General features: G+C 23.1%; 1 protein-coding gene across 2 annotated transcripts in view; it reads left to right on the top strand.

Moving 5' to 3' along the window:
* The window catches only part of LOC117166998 (glycine-rich cell wall structural protein 1.0-like), a 39,331-nt gene that overhangs the window by 15,471 nt on the left and 7,535 nt on the right, over positions 1–16,325 (top strand). Inside the window, exons 6-9 of one of the 2 annotated variants that reach the window (XM_033351527.1) lie at positions 1,639–1,804; positions 7,994–8,099; positions 11,335–11,376; positions 15,723–15,925. In XM_033351527.1, the coding sequence (XP_033207418.1) occupies positions 1,639–1,804; positions 7,994–8,099; positions 11,335–11,376; positions 15,723–15,757 (349 nt within the window). In that variant the 3' untranslated portion in view covers positions 15,758–15,925. Of the gene's footprint in view, positions 1–1,638; positions 1,805–7,993; positions 8,100–11,334; positions 11,377–15,722; positions 15,926–16,325 lie in introns of those variants that run through there. The other variant, XM_033351528.1, reaches the window with a different exon arrangement.

The raw sequence follows: 16,325 nt of genomic DNA, 5'->3' as shown, positions 1-16,325 counted from the left end.
TTTTTTTTTTTTTTTGTTAAAAAATTACGTTAGTAATTGAAAATTTATAGATTCCATTTTTAGTCAAAAACGTTTCTTTTTAAAGTTAGAATTCACCTTAGTATTTTGTTTAAAAATTCATATTTTTTCCTTGAAAATTAATTTTTTTGTTTAAAAATCTATCTTTTTCAGTTAAAGATTCGACTTTTTGGTTGAGAATTCTTGAATTTTGTTAAAAATTCGTTTTTTCGATAGAAAATTATTTTTGTTATTTAAAAATCAGTTAAAAATTCGACTTTTTGGTTTACAATTCTTGAATTTTTTTACAAATTTTTTTTATTTAAAAATTCAATTTTTGCTTGAGAATCTTTGAATTTTATTAAAAATTCGTTTTTTTTCGATAGAAAATTTATTTTTTTTTATTTAAAAATCAATTTTTTGTTAAAAAAATTGTTAAAAATTCGACTTTTTGGTTGACAATTCTTGAATTTTTTTACAAATTTCTTTTTTTTCTTTCTTTTTTTTTTGAAATAACATTAATTTTTAAAAATAATAACTTACTTCATGGTTAAGAATTCTTTAATTGTGTTAAAAATTCGTGTTTTTTTGGATAGAAAATTAAGTTTTTTTTTGTATTTAAACATTCATTTTTTGGTTGAGAATTCTTGAATTTGGTTTAAAATTCATTTTTTTCGATAGAAAATTAATTTTTTGGTTGAGAATTGTTAAATTTTGTTAAAAAAACGACTGCGAGCCGGAAAATGACCGGGAATTTATTTCGTCGATTAAAACGGCCACCCTCTTTATTTTTTTATTACTTACACTTTTACTGTTTAGAATATTTTGATTTTTTTTTAATTTATTAACAAGGGAAATGACTGGGATTTTTTTCTTTGATTAACCCTCAAAGTGCATACATGACAAAAATGACGGTAAAATGCATCGTGGGTGTTAATCACCCTAGCGTATTTAATCATGTATTGTTTAACCCCTATTGAATATTTTGTCACAATAAAATTATCCAATATAGTTTAAGGCATCTTGTATACGGTGGATTTGATTTTATAACCATTTATTTATTTTAAGTTTGTTTAAAAAATTATTGAAAAAAAGATGTGTACATTCATTTTTTTTTTTTTTTTTTAATATTGCAACATGGGTGCTTTCAAAAAATATATTTAATTGTACACTTAAAAATTCCATTTTATGATAAAATGATTAATTAGATTTTTTATTTTTAAATCAATTCCTTATTATAAAACTTGAGGAACTTTGACATGCAATACTATAAAAATAAAATTTATATTTTATTCAAGACGTGCACAAAGAAAAAAAGTATGAAATTACGAACATTTGTTCCAAAATTAATTTTTCCCTCGCTAAGTGCACACTGGGTGTTCTATACCCTACGATTTTTGTACCTCCACTTTCAGTAGCAGCTGCTGCTAGTAGACTGACGCAGTCTCCAACTAAAGCTAGATGGCGACACTTACTCAATTTTTTCGAATTAAGTATGGTTTATAAAAGTTTAAAAATTTCTTGGGGTATCCGAGACCCACAGTGCACTTTAAGGGTTAAAACGGTCACCCTGAAAATTGTAAAATTAATGATAGCAGAGGAGTTTCAAAACAAAATTTTTCTTTTCTTTTGATGATATAGCCCAGGAGGTTACGGTGGCGGCTCGGGTAACGGATACGGTGGAGTACCACCAGGCCCGCCGCCGGCGGCCGGATATGGAGCCGGTTACGGAGCACAGCCAGGATACGCGCCACCTTATCAAGGCTACGAAGGCTATCAACAGCCAGCAGATTACGGGCAGGCTGCCGTAAGTTATCCATATAGCAATCAGTACTATTAAAAAAAAATAAATAAAAAAATTGATCCAACTTTTCACTTGACAAAGTTCTTGATGAATATTCAAGAATCGAGGAAATAAGCAAATAAAGAAAGAAATATTGTCGCTTACACACATTGCCGCAAACTGTAAAAAAGGAAGTTTTAACATAAGTTTTCTATTGTCAAAAAAAAAAAAAAAAATCTGTGTTTTTTTTCGTATATCGTAGTGAGAAAATGTGTAATAACCGCTGCATTTTTTAATGATAATTTATCACAATGAGTTTAATTTTATGTTTAAAAAATAATTTCATTTCTTCTCTCCGGATTTAGAATTTCAAATAACACCAACTTCTTTTTCCATTTGTAATATTGTGTTTGAGAGTTTTACCGAATTTTGGTGGTTTACTAGTTTTTTTATTTTTATTATTATTAGAACGAAAAGTATTAGATAGTTAAGAAAACATTTCTTGGATTTAGTATGGGAGAATTTAGTTGTATTATTTTATTGCTTTCTGTAAAAATAATGTTTTTTTTTCTCTCTCTCGATGAATAATTCAGTTGAAACGGCATTATAAAATGAAAGATTTAACTTATTTGGTTCTAAACCACACAAGGTAATGTGAAGTCGAAGAAGTTGAGGACAAAAAATATGAAGTAAGAGAATTATTTCTAGGATGTAAGAGCAACCTTAATGGACATACCGGATTATTAATATGCCGTCTGTAAAACGAATTTGAATGCATATTTAACGAAAAGTAGGTGAATTTTAGTGTGACAATTGTTTGTTTTTTTTCTTTTCTTCTTTTTTTTCCAATAAATATTTGATGTGGCGATGAAACAGTATCTGAGTAGGTTAATTCAAATAGTGTTTAATAGTTTAATTTAAAGACAATTCACTCGATGTGAATTGAAGACAAGACATAATGTAACAGATTAGGTAATTAAATATGAAGATTTTGTATTGCATCCTAGATGAGATTGTACATGTGGAATTCAGACTTTTATATAGTAACAAAAAAAACAATAATAAAAAAAATATGTAATCCTGATCGTATTTACTCGTAATTATTGGGTCAAAATGTAACAAAATTGTGTGAATTAAGAAAATTTTTTGCATTTTTTGATAATGCAAATTTGAGTATTTGTGTAATATTAAAAAAAAAAGAAATAATGATGATTTTGACCCTGAATTAAACCCAATAATACTCTGAGAAGAAATAATGAACGGCTTTAGAAAAACGACGTGTTTTCGTGTCAGAATTAAAATAAAAAGATATTGTTGTTCAAAAGATGAATTAGGTGTTGTTTTTGTCCTCCATTAATGTAGTTATTATATAAAATATTTTTTTGGGAAATTTAATGCAATTTAAAATTCAGAAGAATGTCCCGTCAATTGATAATATAGAGAATTGAGAAATTTGTTGATAAATTGCGTTATCGACTTTGATAACGTTTATTGTGTAGTTTAATAATAATTTGATAAATTTTGAAAATCACTTTTTTTTTTTATTTCAGACTTCACACTCTGTTTTTCCCCCCTGTTTTCCCAATCTTCAAAAAATTCTTGGCTTTCCCCTTATTTTCAGTTTATGAATTCATCTAGTTGGAATAAATATTCTACTATTTGGACGGAAATTAGTAAATTATTTTTATATAAAAATACAGTTTTTTATTTTAAAATTAACAAATCAATTTAATTGAACTGTTTTGTTAAAAATTCATTCCTTTTTGGTTGATTCAAATATGTTGTTGAAATTTTGCCTTATTGCATGAAGATTCATCATTTTAGTTAAAAAAAAAAATGATTTGGATGTAATTGACCTTTTTGTTGTTGAGAATTCCTATTTTTAGCATAAAAAAGTCAACCGGTTGGAAAATAATTATTCTTTTGGGTAAAAATTTATCTTTTTGATTGTAAATTCTACTAGTTGGTTGAATTACCTTGTTTAAATTTTTTTTATGAAGGTTTACCTCTTACATTAAAAAATTTCACTCTTTTGTTGAAAATTATTTTTTTTTTTTAATTGATTAAAAATTCTACTTTTTGGTTAATAATTATTGAATTTTATTCCAAATTCGTGTTTTTTCGATAGAAAATTAATTTATTTGTATTTAAAAATTCATTTTTTTTTTGAGAATTTTTGAATTTTGTTCAAAATTTGTTTTTTTTTTTCGGTAGAACATTAATTTTTTAATTTAAAATTTCATTTTTTTAAAAATCATTTTTTGTTTAAGAATTGTTAAATGTGGTTAAAAATTCGACTTTCTGTTTCAGAATTCTTGAATTTTGTTTAAAAAAAAATTCGTGTTTTTTTCGACAGAAAATTAATTTTTTTGTATTTACAAATTCATTTTTTGGTTGAGAATTTTTGAATTTTCTTAAAAATTCGTTTTTTTCGATAGAAAATTAATTTTTTTTTTTTTAATCATTTTTCGGTTGAGTATTGTTAAATTTGGTTAAAAATTCGACTTTTTGGTTAAGAATTCTTGAATTTTGTTCAAAATTAGTGTTTTTTTCGATAGAAAGTTAATTTTTTTAATTTAAAAATTCATTTTTTGGTTGAGAATTTTTGAATTTTGTTCAAAATTCGTTTTTTTTTCGACAGAAATTTTTTTTTCTATTGAGAAATCTTATTTTTTTGTTGAATTGTTAAATTTGGTTAAATATTCGACTTTTTGGTTGACAATTCTTGAATTTTGTTAAAAATTTCTTTTTTTTCGAGATAACATTAATTTTTTATGAATATAAAATTTTAACTCTTTTGTTGAAAATTATTATTATTATTTTTTTTTTAATTTATGTTTCGCCTGAAATTTAATTATTCCGTTTTTAGTGACAAATTGTTCCTTTTTGAGTTTAAACTAAAACTATTTGGTAGAGAAATCATGTATTTTGTTTAAAAAATCGTGTATTTGTTGAAAAAAAAAATTATTTTTTTTTTTAAACTAACGTTTTTATCTGAAATTTTATTATTCCGTTTTTGGTTGAAAATTGTTCCTTTATAAGTTTAAATTTAAATTATTTGGTAGGAAATTCATATTTTTTGTTAAAAACTCAACTACTTGGTTGAAACTTAAACCATTAATTTGAAATTTAATTTTTTTTTGTAGAAATTTTAATTTTGTGCTGAAAAATCATATTTTCGGGTAGAAAATTTATGCTTTTTGACATTTGGCTAAAAATTCATTTTTTAAAAAATTAGTTAATCTGTTGAATTACTTTGTTGAAAATTAATTTTTTTTATAAAGATTCTTCACCTGTTATTAAATTTTTTTACTATTTTGTTGATATTTTTGTTTGTTAAAAATTAATCTTTTATAAGTTAACAATTCAACTATTTGGTTAAATATTACAATATTTATTTGGCTATTTAACGATTTGGCAGAAAATAATTTTTTTTTTTTAATTATGCTTTCTGTTCAAAAATTGTAACTGTTTGTTTATAAAAACATATTTTCTTGGTTAAACTACTTCGTTAAACATTATTTTTTAATAAAAAGGTTAAAAATTTTACTATGTTGTTGAAGAATTCTTCTTTTTTTGTGGTTAAAAATTAACATTTTTATCTGAAATCTCACTGTTATTTTTTCGATAAAAAATTGCTTTTTATAAGTTTGAAATTCAACTGTTTAAGAAAAAATTCGGGCGTTTTGTTAAAAATTTAACGATTTAGTTACAAATGACGCTATTTTTTTAACTATTTGAAAGAAGATTAATTTTTTTGTAAAAAAATAATATTTTCGTTCGCGAAAATAAAAATTTTAACTATTTGTTTATAAATAATTCTTTCTATGGTTAAACTACCTTGTTAAAAATTTTTAATTTGTATACAGAAAGATAAAGATTATTCACCGCTTTAGTTAAAAATGTAAATGTTTTGTTGAAAATTCTTTTTTTTTTTTTTTGTTAAACATTAATGTTTCATCTGAAATTTAATTATTCCGTTTTTTTTATAAATTGTGCCTTTGTCAATTTTAAATAAAACTATTTGGTAGAAAAATCATGTTTTTTCTTTAAAAAATAGTGTTTTTTTTTGTTTTATTTAAAAATCCATTTTTTGGGTTTACGTTTTAACTATTTTTTTTTTTAAGTTATTATTATTTTTTTTTGAAAGTTAACGTTTTTATCTTAAATCTAACTATTCCATATCTGGTTAAAAATCAAATAATTTATTTCAAAATTTAACTTTTTGGTAGAAAATGGAATTTTTTGTTGAAAAATCATATTTTCGAGTAAAAAATAAAAATTGTAACTTATTTAGTTAAAAATAACTTTTCTCGTTTGAACTATACTTTGTTTCAATTATTTTTTTATATAAATTCACCTCTTTAAATAATAATTTAACTATTTTGCTGAGAAAAAAAACATTTGTGTGTTAAAAATGAATTTTTTCATCTGAAATTTAATTATTCCATTTTCGGTTGAAAATGGTTCCTTTATAAAATTAAATTGAAGTATTTTGTAGAAAATTAATGTGTATTTAATTGAAAATTCAACTATTTGGTTAATAGTTAATTTATTAATTGAAAAGCTTAGCTTTTTGGTAGAAAATTAAATTATTTCTCAGAAACTTAAAATTAAAAAAAAAAATAATATTTTTGGTTTGAAAATAAAAAATTGATTTATTTGATTAAAAAAACATATTTTTTTATTGAATTACTGTGTTAAAAATTTTTTTTTATAAAGATACACCTATTTGATTAAAAAGTAATTTTTTTATCTGAAATTTATTATCCTAAAATATTCCATTTTTGGTTGAAAATTGTTCATTTATAAGTTTAAAATTCAAATATTTGATAGAAAAGTCATTTATTTTGTTGACAATTTAACTATTTGGCATAAAACTAAATTTTTTTTTGAAAAAAAAATCATATTTTCAGGTCGAAAATTAAATTTTTCGTTGAAGTACTTTGTTAGAAAGATTCACATTTTGTTAAAATTTGTAATATTTTTTTGAAAATTCGGTTTTTGGTTCGTTAGAAATTAATGTTTTTATTTTTTTTTTTTATTTTGAAATTCAACCATTTGGTTGAAAATTCAAAATTTCCATGAAAAATCACCCTATTTTCCCCGTTTTTAGAACATTTGGGATGGTGAAGTCTGATATTAAATTTTTTTCAATTATTTAATTCATGTCTTTTAAATTTTCCAAACGGCAGTTTTTTTCTTTTGTCCGAAATAATTCTTGGTGGCAGTAAAATTATGGAATTAAGGGGAACATAATATATTGGCTTACAAATATATTTACAGGAATGGTGTGTTTATTGATAAGAAAAAAGAATCAGTAAGTAAATAAATATTCTAATAGTAGATCGTAACAGAAAAGTTTCGTCAAAAGAATTAAAGTATAATTTAATGGATGCATGCAAATCAATGTTTTGAAGATATTTTTTGAATTTAATAAATTGAAAGAAACTGAGAAAATTTAAAAATTTACTGTAAAGAAAGAAAAAAATTAGAGAATTTTGGTGCGACAAAATATTTATGAAGTTCTCAAACTTTTTTTTTTACAAAGAAAAACGCAGAGATTAGTGTCACGAATAAATATACGATAAAGAGGAAATCGTCTCGAATTCACTAAAGTGATTGAAAAAATCGAGAAAGAAAACGAAGGTATGTAAAAAAAGGCAATTTTATCACAGTACCTCTAGGGTAACAAAAAAAAAAGAGTAAAATGGTATATTAAAAAGTAAAAATTGACAGAAAAATTCGTCCATAAATTAATCTTTGGAACCTCTTTCGGTAATTATCGCTCCGAGTGGAAAAAAATATGCCATTTTACTTCTTTTAGACTATTTTCTCTTTGAAAAATGTTTTGCATTAATAAAAGTATAAATTTACGTAAAGTGGATTCAAACTGTTTCAATTATTCAGTGACAAGGAAAACGTATTTTTAGGAGAGAAAAAAAATCCAGAGCTTCCTGAAATAGAGGCAATTTTATTTTATTTATTTATTTTTTTAATCTAGCAAAGATCTGAAAAAAAAAACGAGAATAGTTGGTTTTATTTGTAAATCGAAATCTAATTTCAGAGTGGGAAATAAATGAAGCGGCAATGGGGGAGAGGCCACATTACCTTTTGTGGTTTAAAACTAAAGAGCATAGTCGTAGCTTGTGATTTTTTTTTTTTTTTTTTTTTTTTTTTAATTGCTAAATAATAAATCAATTTTATAAATAGGGATACGCGGCTACTCCACCCGATCCAAGATACGGAGGTGCGCCAGCTGTTCCACCCAGTGGATATGGAACAGATCCATATGGTTATGGAAAAACACCTGCTGTTGGTGAGTTGGAAATTTTCGTATTTTTTGTTTTTTCTCACGAATTTTTTTTAGTATAAATAATAAGGTGAGTAGAAAATTACACTTTTTTTTCAGATTTCTGCAAATTTTTTTGATTAATTGGCGTAAAAAAATCAATTGAGCATACTCCGTCCCTTTTTTTTTATTATCTAATTTGAGACTATTTTTTTCTCCTTGCTTTAAAAAAAAAAAAATTTGGATTCATGATTGAAAAATTGTGGACAGAATAATTCAATTTTCAGCTAAATCAACGAAAATAGTTGTATTATCAAAAACAACAAAAGCTATTTTTTTTTTATTATAGAGTTGCAAATTTTCATAAACAAATGTGGAATTTCTACCAAAAGGGATGTATCTTTAAAGAAGAAATGCAATATTTTTTAGTTGAAAAATTAATAATTGAACAACGTATATTCATCTTTAAAGCAAGCAGTTGAATTGTTTGGACAAAAATGGTGAATTTTCAAATAAAAATGATAAATTTTCAATTAAGAGAATTAATTTTTAATGAAATTGTTCAATTTTTCACCAAACAGATAAATTTTCAACCAAAAAAAATGTTTTGATAATGTAATTCTACTTTAAATCAAATAATTGAATTTTTGACCAATTATTTTAATTTTCATACAAAAATATTAAACATGAAGCAGAAAAAAGTTGGATTTTCGAGAAAAAAAATGCATCTGTTAGCAAAGATTATTTGTTAATTAAACAGTTGCATTTTTCACCAAAATGGATGGAGTTTCTACAAAAAGAGATAATTTTTCAAACCAAATTTATTTATTAATTTTGTGATAAATTTTTAAGTACAGGAATTAAGTTTAAAAAAAAAAAGAATGTTTAAAATCGCCTTTAGATTTTATTTTCAGCTGAAAGAATTAATTTTCAACTAAAGCAATGAATTTTCAAAAAAAAAATTGTCTATCTTTATACAGAAAATCAAATTTTGAAAAAGTTGTTAGTTTAAACAAAATAATATTTTTATTTTGCATCAAAAACTGTTCATTTCGGCCAAACAAAGATGGGCATTTTTAACCCAAAGAGATAAATTTTCAAATAAAAAAATGAATTTGTTCAATTTTTATTAAATACATTTATTTTCACTTTAAAAAAACGTGTACAACCAAATAGTTAAATTTCGGACCAGAAATTAATTTTTAACTAAAAATATTAATCTTTTAAGCAAATAAAGATTAATTTTTAACCCGTGTTTTTCGAATTTACCACAACATTACCACACAAAAAATGCACTTACAATTGCTTGAAAATTATTTCTTTTATCTGAAAATGGAAAATTTTACTATTTGTGTGAAAATTCACTTATTATGTTTTTTTTTTTTTTCAAATTAATTAATTTTGAAAATCCAAGTATTTCGTTGAGAAATTATCTCTTTTTTTTGGTAGAAAATTAATCTTCTTGGTTGAAAATTCTACTTTATAAGTTGAACTTCAACTTTTTGTTTAAAAAAAATCAAGTGGTTTATTTTAAACTTAATTATTTTGTTAAAAAATCAACTCTGGTTGAAAATAAATTTTCTTTTTTGAAGATTTGTCTTTTTGGTTAAAACTTGATCTTTGTAGGTGAAAAAAACCATTATTTTTTATTAAAAACTCAACTTTTTTTGAAAAGTCGTCTTTCGGGTTTTATAATTCAAATATTTTCTTAAAATTTTTTTTTTTGTTGGTAAAAAATTAATCTTCTTGATTAAAAATTGGTCTTTTTTGAGGGGGTTTAATATTTGTAGGTTGAAAATTCCACTATTGGTTTGAAAAGTCAATGATTTTGTTTAACATTTAATTATTTTGTTGAAAATTTGACTTTTTTTTAATTACTTTCTTTTTTTTTTTTTTTTATTTAAAATTCAACTGCAGGGTTGCAGTTTCCCCCTTTTTTCGTAAAATGTCCCTTTTTCCCGTTTTCTATAATAATAATAAAGTACGAAATATAAAAGTAAATTTTTTTAAGTTTGGAGTTAGGATTTTTGGGATTTCGTTTTATTTTTTTATTCCAAACATTTTAAAATTGTGTATTTAACTAATTTTGTTATTTCTTGGACTTTTTCCAGTTTTTAAAAATAAATTCTCCCGGAGCAGAAGTAATTGAAAAATCATTAAAAATTATTTAAAAATTTAACATTTCTTATAAAAAGATTGTTTGTTCTTTTCTCCATGTAAAAATAAAATTGTAATCATTCCCTCCAACTAGTTTTTATTGAAGCTTAATTTTTTTAAATTGAAAATTCGACTATTTGTTTGAAAATTCAGCTTTTTAGTGATAAAATTTCAGTATTTCATTAAAAATTGGACAAGTTTTTTTGAAAATTCAAGTATTTTCTTTAAAAATGCATAGTTTTTGGTCGAAAATTCAAATCTTTTGTTGAACATTCTTCAACATGGACAGAAAATTTGTTTGTTTGTTTTAAATATGTATTATTTTTTTTTAATATAACTGTCCTTAGAAAATGTTATTATTTGGTCGTTAATAAACTGTTTTTTTTGTTAAATTTGTGTCTTTATTTGAATTCTACTATTTGATTTAAAATTAATTTATTTGTATGAAATTTATTTGGTGGAAGTTTTTTTTGCCGAATATTCAGCATTCAAATTCCACTCATTGTTAACAAAAATCAAGTATTTTATTTAAAATTTAATTAGTTTGTTAAAAAATCAACTCTGGTTGAAAATTAATTATTTTTTTTAAATTTGTTTTTTGGGTTTTATAATTTAAATATTTTTTTGCAAAATTCATCGTTTTTGGTAGGAAGTTAATCTTTTTGATTAAAAATTGGTCTTTTTGGGTTAAAATAAATAAACTTGAAATATTCAAATTCAAATAATTTAAAAATATAAACAAATAAATTAATGTTATTTTATTTTTCATTTGAATTTTATTTTTTTAAATTAGAATTTGCATATTAATTAATTATATTAATAATAATTAATTGGCAGGGAAATCCACCCTGTAAAAGCAAATAATTTAAACAAAATAATTGTTGATATAAAATTTTGAAACCAAAATGGAATTTTATTTTGAGCATTGAAGTTGTAATGAAATGTTTGTAAATTAAAAAAAAAATCAGGGTATGGCCATTTTGCGTACTTGAAACGAAAGAATTTGAGTCGTAAAAGTCGTAAAATAAGAAAAGAAAAAAAAACGATTGTAAATGAAAAAAAGTGAAATTTTCTTTATTGAGCCGATAATCTGTATAATTTGCAGACTACTCAGTACCAGACGGCGCCTATGGGAAGCCAGATTACGGTAAGTACTGACCAGAATCTAAAAAGTCGTAATAAAAGGCTAAAAATTTGAAGGGGCGCCGATTTTTTTTAGACTTGCATTGACCAAAATTGAGAATAAAATATGAACAACAGCACCAAGGGTGTATTTTTCCATAAATTCAAAATAAATTCGATGATAGGACTTCGCTAAATCTATACTCGTTAGATTTAGAAGGAAAATACTCCCAGGTGAATAATATATTCTAGCCAAGAAAAGAGAGGCTTGATTTCGATGATGAAAAAAAAAAATAAAATAAAAAAATGAAAAAAAGTGTGAATTTGAAAAAATAATGAAGAGGAAAGACGAGGGGGAAACAACTCGCGTAAACCGGATTATTCAGAGTAATCCACTTGTAATTGGATGTAATCCGGAGTAATCCACCTACTTGATTCGAAATAATTTTTATTTATTATATTTTATCTAGATAAATTTAAATTAATTTTCTTTCTCGATAATTCATATTTTTGGTTCAAGACGAACTGTAATTTGATGAGAAACTTTACCGTTTTGTTGAAAATTTTATTTTGTTGCTGAATAATTAACTATTCTTTTTTTTATTGTAAATTGATCTTTTTTTTTTATTTGAAAATTCAATAAATTTGGTTGAAAGTGAACGATGTCTTTTATTAAAAATTATTAGCCTTTTTTTGGTAGAAAGTAAATCTTGTTTAAATATTCATCTGTTTAATTGAAAATTCAAAAATGTTTCTAGGATTCCTGTATTTGGTGACAAATTCCTGTATTTAATTTTTAAAAATCCGCTTTTTTTGTCTCATAGAAATATTTATCTTTTTGCTCGAAATTTTATATTTCTGGTTGAAAAATTGAACTACAATTTCCTGAAAAATGGAACCATTTTTCTGAAAAGTTTTTGTTGTTTTTTTTTAAATTAATTTTTTATACTAAAAATTTAACAAATCCAGTTAAAGATTCATCTTTTTGGGTAAAAATGTATGATCTAGATTGAAAATTAGTTCTTTATTGATTGAAAAAATTTAACTGTTGAATTATTAGTAACAAAAATTTTGCTTTTCGCTTGAAAATTCATATATTTTGCTTATAATCCCTTTTTTATTTTGATAGAAAATTAATTTTCTTGAACGAATATTTATATTTTTCTTTAAAAAATTCGTTTTTTCTTTTAAATTATTTTAATCGACTGAAAAATTAACTATTCCACTTTTTTTTTTTTAATTAATATTTTTTAAATTGAAAATTAAAGTATTTGGTTTTAAAATTCATGTATTTCGTTGCAAATTTAACTATATAGTGCGAAATTGAACTACGTTGTCGAAAATGTAAGTGTATTGGGGAAAATTTTTTTTTTATTTTATTTTTTTGTTGGAAATTAATTTTTTGTATCTGAAAATTTAACTTTTTGCGTTGCAAATTAATCTTGTTGCCCGGAAATTGATATTTTTTGTTTAAGATGAACTATAATTTGATGACAACTAATTTGGCTAAAAATGAATGTATTTGGTTAAAGATTATTCGGTTTTTTTATGGAAAATAAATCTTTTTGTGACAAATCCGGGGTGTTTTTTTCTCGTTGAAAATAAACCTTTTTGTCCGAAATTTTATATTTCTGGTTGAAAAATTGAACTATAATTTACTGAAAAATTAAACAATTTTGCTGAAAATTAAAAAAAAAATTAACTAATCGATTTTTAGTGAAAAATGTATCTTTTTACAAAAAATTCATGTATTTTGTTAAAATCCATTTTTTATTTTTTTAGAAAATTCATCTTCATTAATTAAACTTGTTGCTTGTTGCTCGATTTTGATTAAAAATTAACTATAAATTCATAAAAAATGTAACCATTGTATTGAATATTATTTTTTTTTTAAATTGGAATGTCAACTTTTCTATTTTTGTATTTAAAATTTTTTTTTTTAGTTAAAAAATCAACTAATTTATTTAATTGAAAATGAATATATTCTATTAAAAATTTGTATTTTTTTTTCAAATTAATTTTTTAACTGAAAATTTAACTTCAATTTTAGTGACTAAATTTTCATAATGACCGATTTTTAGTATTAATTGAAAATGTATTTATTTTGTTTTGAATCCGGTTTTCCTTTTATGTAGAAAATTTAACTGTGTTGTTGAAAATGAATTTTTTAATTGAAAATTGATGCATTTTGTTCAAAATCTGTTTTTTTTTGTGTGAAAAATTAATCTTCATTCTCGACATTTTAACTGAAAATCTGACTTTAATTTTTATTGTATATTTATCTTTTTTAGTTGAAAATTATTTTTTTTTAAATCGTTGAATTTTTAAATATAAATAAAGAAAAAAATAGAATAACATTTTCAGTTAAAAAATTAATTTTGAACAAAATGTTTTAAGTTTTTTTTTTTACCAAATTAATTCAATTTTCTACCAAAAATATCATTCTTGGAAGATCAATTTTCTATTTAAAAAGCGGATTTTGAACGAAATACGTTAATTTTCTAACAAATAGCTAAATTTCCGATTAAAAAAGGTGGATTTTTAACTGTAAATTGAATAATAAATTTTCAAACGTAAAGTGGATAGAAAATTATCAATTTTAAAGTGAATAGTTAAATGTTTGAGGGGAATAAAATATTTTCGTTTTTTTTTTAATTTGTCTTTTTTTGGTAGAAAATTAATCTTTTTGTTAAAAATTCATGTTTTTATTTGAAAATTGTGATTTTTATCAATTATTATATCATTTAGTTTCGAATGTTTAATTCGAAAATCTTTCACTTTAAACATTTTCCATTTTAGATTTTTAATTTTTAAGCATATATTTTAATTTAAAGAATTTTAAAATGCAGTTTTAAAGTTTTTAAAAAAATTAGAAGTTTTTTAAATCGGAAATTCTTGTATAAAAAACCGGGTGGCCGTCGGACAGGGAAACCGGGAATTTTACGAATTTTCAGGGAAAAAAATCTGCACCAGTTCGATTTTAACAGTTTTTGAAATAATTTACACTTGTTATTTGTAGAAAAAATTTGAGTAATTTTAAGAGATACATAGAAGTTTTAAAAAGATTCAAAATTAATTAAAATACTTGAAATTATTTCCAGTAATTTAAACGAAATGTGTTAAGATTTTTTTTCAGAACTTCTAAATATATTTTTTAATTAATTGACATTTTCCTACAATTTTTGAAAATCCTGCAAGTTATAAAAAAATCCTTAAAATCTTCCATTTTCGTCTTTGATCATTTTTTTAATCTCTTAAAATCTTTTTAAACTTTCTGTTACAATAATTTTTCAATTTTCCTAGAAATCTTAAGAATTTTTTTTATTCTTTTTAAGTATTTCACAATTATTTTTAAAAAATTTTAATTTTTTGTTCGATATCTGCAAAAATGGACATTTTATTTTATATTTGGCTATAAGTATTTGAAATTATTTCAAGTTCTAAATTGAATTCGAATCTTTTTAAAACTTTGAAATATCTCTTAAAATTATTCTAATATTTTTACAAATAATAAGTGTTATATTATTATTCATAAATAAAAATTAAATTTTTTATGTATTTGCAGGATTTTCTGAAAATTTTAGAAAAAATTTAAAAATTATTAATAATAATTCTTCAATTCAGACTGATTACATTTTTCGTTGAGAATTCGTCTCATTTAGTTAAAAATTAATTTTTTTGTTGAAAATTCAATAATTTGGTGACAAAGTTTTAGGTGGACATTTTTTGACCATTTTTTTTAGAAACAAAACAATATTTTAGATTTTAGAATTTTTTAGTGTTTTTCTCTTTGGTTGAAAATTTAACTGGTTTTTTTTTAATCATAGGTTGACATTTTTTTTAGAAATAAACAACTCAGTTTTTTTGTAGGTTTTGGAATATTTAAAATTGATCTTTTTGGTTGAAAATTAAACTATTTTTATGAAAAAAATCCTAGGTTTTGGTTGACATTTGTTTCTTAATTTAAAATTCAACTGAAGATTCATAATTTTAATTTGAAAATTTGATTCTTTTATTGAAATATTTCTTTTATGGTTGAAAATTCAATTATTTGGTTCAAGATTGAAAACAATTTTGGTAAAAACCTGAGTCTCCAGTTTAGGTGTGGATTAATCTACCATAATTTTTTAATAATCCGAGATTGAATTTTAAGGAGTTGTTTGCCCCTCGAGGAAAGAAATTTGAATTAGAAATTTAAATATCTAGATTGTAGTTGAAAGAAAAAGAGAAAGAAAGTCGTGCGAGCCTGAAACTAAAAACGTAGGCTTATTACTACCTGAGTTTAAAAAAAAATGAAAATGAAAAAGAAAAAAAAAACAATCGTAATTTTTAAAGTAGGTGAAATTAGTTTTCCTGATTTGACATTTGCAGATTCAAACTATTACTCTGGATACGCAAACGCATAATAACAGATAAAACAAGTGTCTGGTTATAACAAAATGTTGTGTACAGAAGCGAATAATGTACGAGTTAAAATACGATTGAATGGAGGAGCTATGGTTGTTCCGCAGGTGGCAGTGCTGGTTACCAAAACGCCAAGTCTCAGCGAAGCTATAAAAAAAAAATAATAATAATAATAAAATTCCTTTTTTTTTCAATTTACCACCACCACCCCGCCCATTTTCAAATTGTCGATTTGAAACTGTCATTTCCTTCCAGCGCGTGAGAAAGTTGGATAGATATTCGCGCTCAAAAATGGATTTTTTTTTAAGAATGATTTTTTCTCTATATTTTTTTTTCATGTGATAATTACCATGTGTGATCTGATTTTTTTTTTTTTTTTAATTTTTAAAAAGAGAAATTGAGCCAATTTCGTAAATGAAATGTTCAATTTTAGTGGGGAGGGAAAAAAAGAAAAATACGTATAAAATCTTATCTTTGTCGCGCGCACGGAAATAAAAAAAAAAGTAAAAAAAAACTGAAAAGTGCAAGGGATTTCATTGCTTTGAGAGAGAGAGAGAGAGAGAGAGAGAG

The sequence above is a fragment of the Belonocnema kinseyi genome, chromosome 2, assembly GCF_010883055.1.
Source record: "Belonocnema kinseyi isolate 2016_QV_RU_SX_M_011 chromosome 2, B_treatae_v1, whole genome shotgun sequence".
Taxonomy (NCBI): domain Eukaryota; kingdom Metazoa; phylum Arthropoda; class Insecta; order Hymenoptera; family Cynipidae; genus Belonocnema; species Belonocnema kinseyi.
The sequence above is the reverse complement of the archived record's forward strand: the minus strand, read 5'-3'. Positions and strand labels throughout refer to the sequence as shown.